This window comes from Numenius arquata, chromosome 1 (genome assembly GCF_964106895.1).
Source record: "Numenius arquata chromosome 1, bNumArq3.hap1.1, whole genome shotgun sequence".
In the NCBI taxonomy this organism is placed as follows: Eukaryota; Metazoa; Chordata; class Aves; order Charadriiformes; family Scolopacidae; genus Numenius; species Numenius arquata.
In genome coordinates, this window is record NC_133576.1 from 69275452 (window position 1) to 69284193 (window position 8742).

General features: G+C 40.2%; 1 protein-coding gene across 1 annotated transcript in view; it reads right to left on the reverse strand.

Annotated features, from left to right (window-relative positions):
* The window catches only part of VWA3B (von Willebrand factor A domain containing 3B), a 74997-nt gene extending 66817 nt beyond the window's left edge, over positions 1-8180 (reverse strand). Inside the window, exons 1-4 of the mRNA XM_074152505.1 lie at positions 8141-8180; positions 6316-6534; positions 4345-4439; positions 1733-1983 (exon numbers count right to left, since the gene is read on the reverse strand). Of these exons, the coding sequence (XP_074008606.1) occupies positions 1733-1983; positions 4345-4439; positions 6316-6534; positions 8141-8180 (605 nt within the window). The remainder of the gene's footprint in view (positions 1-1732; positions 1984-4344; positions 4440-6315; positions 6535-8140) is intronic.
* Positions 8181-8742: the final 562 nt, after the last annotated feature.

The window sequence follows — 8742 nt, forward strand, 5'->3', positions numbered from 1 at the left end:
AACTGTTTCCAAAACAGGGTCAAGTGAGCTAAAGTACTTTAAAAACTGTTCCTGATTCATGTCTCCAATTAACATAAAAACACAATCAGGTTTTTAAATACGTGTATGAAAAAAAACTGGCTTCCGTGGGTCTCTTTCCACAACTTGTTGCAGGACTTTTTGTCAGACCATTTTAATTGACATGCTTTTTTTGTAGTAGGGCTGATCTTTATCTACCCATCAAAATAAAATTCATGATGCTAAGCTTTTTGATATTTTAATTGATCAAAGGCCTTAGTCTTAATGGCAGTACAGAAGTACAAAATATATGAGCATGTATGCCTGTGCATACATGTACATAAAAAGACAGAAAGCAAATAAAAAAAAAAACTGGTTCAGGTATCTGTGACATTCCATCAAGCACTATTTTGAAGATTTTCCTGCAAATCTAAGAGACAAGTAGGTTTTCCAAGATTCTTCTAAGGTAATAATTTGTATGCTATATTGTCCTTTGTCTCCTTCCTGCGCAAACAAACAAATCGATGAACACAATTATTGTGCCTCAAATCTGACTTGGCTTTGTAGATCACTTTTAAAGAAAACGTTTTATGTTCTTCTCAAAAGCTATGAAAGTTATCTTCTGCTTTTCAAATCTCAGTTGTATCACAAGCTAGAGAATTAAGAAAGGGCACCAGAATCAAATCTGTAGGACAAAGCGTGGGTAAAACAACTTTAAGAATCACAGCATAGTTGCAAGTTATCATTGTGGAACCAATTTTAAAATTGTACAACCTAATTTCTGCATCATTTTTTTTCATAGTCACAAAATTCCACTCATCCGTCCAAACCCAAGCTTACATGTTCAAACCTTTATGCATATACAAGAATTTGCGCAGAGATATAAAAATTTGAATAGCTGCTTCTATTCTTCTGTTTGTAACTAAACCCAAATTCGTTTACTCATGTTAGGGAACAAGCATTTGTCTTTTGTTATGGAAATCTAGTATTGTTTCCTAGCTCTGCTACTGATTTCTGTGACCATGGAAATCTATAGAAATACAAATGACTATGCCTGTGCCTTTGGCACTTGGGGGAGTGTACATTTAGCTGTAAGGCAGGCACCTGTAATGCCTAAAGACACAAGAATGCCTAGGCAGCCAGATGGGACCTCACTGTTTCACTCTATAATACTTAGATGCCTGAAGAGCATTACTGCCATTGCAAAGTCCCCCTTATCTTATAGAAGGCATATATCAGTATTTGGGTTCTGTTAGTCTTTATCTGTTCTTCAGGGTAACAATGGTCTTCTGTCAAATGGAAGTAGCAAGACCAGCAAGATTGTGGGTGAAATTTGGTGGAAAATCTATAGATATTACCATGAAATGAATCACAACAATTTTCCCTACAGAAAGCATATTATTCAAACACATGTCTATATGATATAAGACTCCTTTTTATTCTGCAGCAACAGACAGACATGGACTTCTTTGTTAGCCTGGAGAAGAGAAGGCTCTGGGGGGACCTTATTGCAGCCTTTCAATACTTATAGGGGTCTTATAAGAAAGATGGAGACAGATTTAAGGGCTGTAGCCCCATCCCTGGAAACATTCAAAGTCAGGTTGGATGAGGCTCTGAGAAACATGATCTAGTTGTCCCTGCTCATTGCAGGGGGATTGGACTAGATGGCCTTTAAAGTTCTCTTCCAACCCAAACCATTCTATGATTCTACAATTCTATGATTCTCTCTGCTTACCGAATGAGGTTGAATTTGGCAATTTGGGTCACCTGTTCCACAAGTACCATAGAAAGTGCATCCCGACACAGATCAAATTCATTTGGAGATGCAGTGCCAAAATCCAAAACAATGACGATGCACTGTTCTTGAATCACTCCAAATATCTGCCGGCTCTCACTGTTTAACCATTCCATTCGCTGCTTATATAGCTCAATAGCTCCCATTAAACAATCCACAAAATGAAGAATCAGTTCTTTTTTGGCTGTCAGCTTTATGTAAATAAGGGAGAGAAAGAAATTGAACATCAAAACAAATAACACAAATGCAGCCCCAAGCTTAGCACAGCTGCAATAGCTGGTTCGCAAGTGCCAGATATGCCAGCCAAGGTAGCAGTGAAAACAACCCATTTTCTTCCACTATTTCAAGAGCAAATACTTGACAAACACATCTAAGCTATAGTAGAAAAGACACTGCATTTTGTCCTAATTGCTTTTCATAATCTTTTTATACAAGCATGGGACAGTGCCAATGGGCTGTCTGACTTGTCTGTCTCAAGACTGAAGCAATTAGAATGAGCTGAACACAGGCTAGGATGTAGAAAGGGCTGCAGAGCAGATGGGGGAACAAACAAGAACACAGAAACTTTGTACCTCCTTAGACTAGAATTTTGACTGGCTCTTAAAATTTTGGTCCCCCATACAAGGAGCATAAGGTTTGGTTCTGGGGCACTTCAATCTCCACCTTGTCTTTAGCATTTGAAAGGAAAATGTAAAATGTTTCCCGCCCAGCATTTCAGCTTAACTATTTGTGGGTAGGTGCTTAGGCAAATTTAGTTCAGGCAGCTGCAATCAACAACTAAAACATCCTATACCGTATCAGTAAAATAACAAAAACCTAGATTCAGGATTAAAATGAAAAACAGCCAACCCTCCCTATGAATATATGTATATATGTTCACCATGCAAAATGATTTGTGAGTTTAAAAATTCACTGCAGGTTGCAGTAAAGACATTCCCCCAGTTCCTTTGATCCATGTAAGCTAATTTACTGGCTACCTTCTATCTCCAGCTACCTTTTCAGGACTGAGTACAAAACCTTGGAGATACAAGTGTATTTTAAAAAGAACATTTGTCAGGAAGAAGATATTTTGTGTGTCAGTCTGCACACTTATTCCTCTAATTTGTCTTTTTCTCTGTTCTTTAATGTCAGCTAGGACCCTGTAATGTGCCTCCCAGATACAGAGTCTCAGGCTGCCTGCCAAAGCAATGTAGGCCTTCGAAGGAGCACTTAGAAAATCTAGTTTCCTCCTATGACAGCCAGACTCATACAAAGAAGCTTATTGCACTACACCGACCAAACTCCATCTTAAAATAAAGCAGTTTTCTTGTACCACGCCTTCACTTGAAGCTGCCCAGTCCAGATTCCCATTTCTCTGAGGGCTGGAAAACTTCTGACTGTCCAGCCTAAATTTATTCATGGCAGTTCATACCCATTTATTCTTAGACTAGCGTGCCTTTTAGCACAGAAAACTTTAGGTTTTCCCTATCCCTGTAATTTGCCTTTGTGTAGGCATTCAAGAGCAATAATGCTACCCTTTGTCAGTCTTCTTCAGTGTCACATACATCAACATCAACTAAGCCCTCATATAAGGTCAGCACTCCACTGCAGTTCATCCTAGTAGCTCTTCTCAGTACCTGCTCTGGTTTTAATTGCTTCTTCTCAACCTGTGGTAACTGTCCATAATATTGTACACGGCCTCCTAAATAAGATCTCACCAGATCTTGAATAGTGCCATTGCTACCTTAACGCTACCAGAAATGTCTTTCCTACTGCTCCCAATGTGCCCTAAAAGATATTATGTAGATATTTCATATGGAATTACTGGGGAAAAAAAAAAATGAGGGGAAAAGGCCCCCTGAAATGATTCTTTTCTCATTTTTAAGCCTTGTGCCTCAGAAGTGGCTCTGTTTATCAGAAGAAAATGACAACCCATTTGTTTTGTAAAATCCTTTATGAATTAACTCTTTCCCCTCCTCGCTCACATGTGTATCTCTTCAATCAGAATCCATCCTCTTAACAATGGGGCCGCCAGCAGCTGTTGCTAAGACATTCCTTAGAACATGAGCCTGGGCAGAGATCCAGCTGGCTGTCTCTATAGAGTAGGCTGAGCCTTTTGTGACCCGCTGGCACTAAGAAAAGCAGCGCTTTGCATTGGCAATGACAGCGCATTATGTCTTCTTATTTCAGCATCCCCGTTTGTTTTATTGACTACGATTTTATTTTTTTTTTTAACTCAGCTGAGCATCTTCTTTTTAACTGTTCCCTCTTTCAACACAGGGTAAATGTTGCTTAGAAACTACAGTCTTGTCTGGGAAGATTTACTGCAATGCTGCACCAAGGCAAGAGCGTAAGACTTCGCAAGGAAAAAAAAAAAAAGCTATCTAGCTTCTCTACCACTGACTGTCGTTACCAGCAGTTTGTCAAAACAGAAAAAGATCACGAGATAAAGTTCTCACACAAAGAATATAAGTATTTAATGCCAAAGGGAGACATTTTAGTCACATCATTCTGCTACAGCAATAATAAATTCTAAGTGCACAGGGAAGTTACCACAAGTCAGTCACACTTACATTATACACGCTGCCATCTTGCGCTCTCTTGTATTGAGGAAATAGACCATCCGCATACCGAGAAGCCACAAGTTTCCCCAAAGTGGTCACATAATCTACAGGAAAGGTTACAAAAGATCAAGTTGCTTATCATAAGGATTACTTCAAACAGGTATTTTTCAGGTTGATGCGCATAACATCCACCTGTGAGGTACGTGCATCTGTACTGAACTCCAATATCTAATTACATTTTTGTTTTACATTGTTTTCTGACTATGTTTATGTTGGGGCCCTAAGGGCACCAACAGGCCTTGATCGTCCAGCCATCACCTGGGGTTTCCACCCACAGGGTGCTTAGGCCTGGGCACCCAGTCTTTGCTTTAGCTGTGTGGTGGTAGGCGTACCTGTCTCAAGTTCTGCTAGTGGACCTCTCTCCTGGATAGACCTCTCAGCCCCATCTTACAGCCTTGTCTCCAGTTCTGTTTCCTGGATGTGGCTCTTAAACCTATGTTGTGGCCTTGTCTCCAGTCTTGTCTCTGGCTGCATCTCCCGCTGCTCCTGGCTGGACCCTAGACCTGGTTCGTCACATCACCTTGCCTGGGACTGTCTGTGGATGCTGTTAGCAGCACACTGCTCTGCTTGTGATGCTTGGATACTGCAGGACTGCATCCTAGTCAGTGAAGGTACTACCTGGGCTGTGGTCCCCCAGGGGCTCCTGGCACACTTTCCCCCCATGGAGCAGCCCTGCTCTTGCTGCTCCCTGCCAGCTTAGTCAGAAGTGGGGGAAAACCCCACATTTAATTACTTATAGGCCAAAAACCTACATGGGTCTTTAATAAAGGAAAGGTTTAGGCAATTAAACTTCTGTATTATCCATTTACCTCACGACAGGACTTGCAAATATTTGTCCATCAAACAAAATACAAAATCTGGTACAGATAATGCTGTCCTCTTACACAACTAAATGGGTGCAGAAGTGGGTGCAACTAAGGAAAAGGTTGCACTCTGCTCTTTCAGTAGCTAGAAATCTTCTACAGGATCTCCACTGATAGGAAAACATTAGGGGTGGGAATATTTAACGTCACAAAGCAGTTATTCTGTACAGCATGCTGCCCTGATAAACTAGTACATACTGCTCCTAAAATTACACTGTAACAACGTTAACCCTGCTTAACAGCTTCTTCATCTACAGCATACAGGATTTCAGGATCTGCGCTGTTGATCTTTGAATGACCCATGGACATGAGCCAGCCAAAATCTTAAATTATGCAACCTAGAACAATTGCAATACATCACAATTCCTACTTCTCAGGCAGCAAGCTCTTAAAAGAAAAGAATATCTTACCATGCTCTGCAAAGCACTATTATGGCAGTGATTAATAATTATTAGCAAACTCTTCCCCTCCAGCTGTCAGATAACTGCAAAAGAACATTTTTCTATAGTCTGACTTTACATAAAAGCAGCCTGAATTCTAATCAAATTTAACTGTGTCCTTAAAGCTGGATCCCTGGAAATAATATACTATTCCCAAGCAGACTGGCTAGCCCTGATGATCAACTAGTAGATCACAGATTATGGTATGGTATGCCTTATATTTGCCATCTAAAAATGGACAGAGATCTTATGGTTTTATTTGCAGGAAAAAAACCCACAAAAACTAAGAGCCTCAGTAGCACAAGTTATTTCCCAGCTATAGCTAAATTTGAGAGGATTTCGACTGGAGCCTAGGGTAAAGCAACAGTACAGTTGAGTAAGGAAAGCCGTTCTCAGATCCTAAGTCCTTCTCAGATAAAAAGGAGATGGAGTTCCTCAGTTCTCTGTACTAGCAATGTCAGCAACTATGGATACAGCTTCCCTTTCTGCCATTATCATAAGATAAGAGACAATGTGAAAATCTCCTCTATGTACACTGGGGTGCAAAATGAGCATGACCCTGAAGACTATTCAGGGTTCATTTTTTTTTGTTGTGTTATTATTGATTTGTCTTATACCTTTCCTATGCTGGAATCCAACCTGTGACAAAATCTGGGATAGGGATAACTTCTTTCTTTTGAGCCCATGAAGCTGAAGCCATTTAGAAGATGAAATGAGGGTTTGTACATCCATGTCCCACTGACTGACTGTGAGTCTCCTTTCCTTCTCTTTTGATTTCTTCTTCTGCACCCTGTGGGAATCTTCGGGATCTCGTCTGTGCTTTGAATCAAAGGCAACTGTTGCAAAGAGAAATAAGGGAAACACAATGCTTAACCAAAAGATTCACTTGAATTGTCTCTTTCCTCTACCTGTATTCCGTTGTACTCTGTACACAAACAGCTCGCCTCTTCTTTTCTTTTGTTACACTGAACAATGTTCTTAATCTGGAAAGCTGCTCTCAGTCCTACACATCTACTTGCTGTTATGTCTTTTTATTCATCCATACACATTTACCTTCAATTTATTAAAGAAAATGTCTCTTGTATGCTGAAATTCAAGCCCTGAAAGCTGAGTTTGCCAAATGGCAATTCTTCTGTCTCCTAAGACATCTCTCCTAAATCTTGGGAATCAGAACTCCTAACAGGCATTCAAAGAGTGCCAGACCATCACTATATATGCATTAGAAGCATTATGCAATAAACAAGGATTCCTTAACAATTATATGTTGAACTCCTACCATGAGTAATTAACAGTGTCAGCAGCAGATCCTGACTTAATTGCAAGGCTGGTGAAACTCCCTCTCCTCACACCATTTACACTTGGGGTAAATGGTGGTTCTGGCAGTATCTGCTCCATGTGCATGCGCAGGACATGAAGACCCAGTTTCATTTTAAGTTCTACAGAACAACTAACATATCTCAGCACCAATGCATAGTTGGCTGGGCCACTTGAAACTGGCCACAGAAACAGCCCAGAGCCTAGAGTGGCTGAGGCAGAAATGGAAGTGATGACAACAGTAATGCCTCTGTTCCTCAGCACAGAGGTTCTAGGACAACTTTAGTATTTCCTGTTTATTCCCAAAATACTCTGCATGAGCTAAACTGGCTCTAGTTGATTAAATATCCATGCTATAGCTAAGTTTATTTTCATGGACTTTTGATATTTCTGTCCATTTTCCCCAGCATCAACATTACTCGGAGTATCCCAGTGCCTCATTGCCCATATACTGTAACCTGGCTGTAAATCTACCACATGGATCAAACTGGTCCAAAATACAAAGAAGGGTACTTCTGTCTTTAATGACAAAAAAGTAACATTCAGTCTAGTATGGAATACAATCAGAAATGTCTGCTAAGATCAAATATTACGACAACTGACCTGGTTACAAAGAAGGTTCATTACATAGACTGTTTCTCAGTTAATAATACATAAAGAAAATGAGACTGTATCTTCAGAAATCATCTCTCAGTGCCAGTTGCCTTCTATATGGTGCAGGTTGGCACCAGCTCTTTCACACTCATCAGTCCTACAAGCAGGGCACTGGGCTGGCATACCTGTAGAGGTTGGCATTTTACCAGCCCTCCTCCTCTGCTCAATACAGAAGCAGCAGTGACAGATGTGAGCTCTAGAGAGAGACAGGTGAAGGTTTGCAGCTCTTTGAGCTTTGTATATAGTCAGGCACTGCTTATAGTCATTTGAACATTCATTCCCAGTTCTCTCCTCCAAAAATGCAGAAAGGCCAGCACAGCACCCCGTATAGAGCACAGGTGAGAGTGGCACAGCTTCAGCTTCAGAATGGCTTGTAACACAGCTAGGAATGTACACACCACAATGCTGCAAAGGAAACTGGAAGTTATCCAGGAGAACACAGAAACCATGCAAAAATAGTCCTGAAATACTCACAGTCACCCCAGGCAAGTCTCTTAGATGGATTGCCAGTCATGATAGATCTCAATTGGCAGCTCCTCTTTGATTTCTTCTTAAAAACCTGAGGAATTATTATGTTTTAAAAAAATTAAAACTTTCCCATGCACACATCAATATGAACAGGAGATCAGCTCCACAGGCCTAGGCAATAATAAACTGAAGAAGGTTAAGATCAAAATTGAGGAAAACAATATTATAAATTAAAAACAATAGTTGCTCCCCATGTCAAAAAAAGCTGAAGTCAGTTTTGACAGGGAGCCCCATACTCAGAAATGGAAAAGTGGGAAATCGGTAATGTGTTTTCCCTTCCTTCCCTCTAACTTATCATAAAAAAGGGTCACATAGATAAAAAAGTTTCCACATAGATATACTAGAAAAGTGAGTGTGGTGTTTGGGCCTGCTATTAGCCAGCTGTATTATATTCTATTATTGCTTTGCAATATACCTTACCTTTGCTATAATCCAATTTATGACTAAACCTGGGAGTATCTGAGACACAATTTTGTGAAGAGATTCATAACTTTGCCTATAAGTCTACAAGATGATTCACAAAGAAAAAAAATTATGTGTATACATGT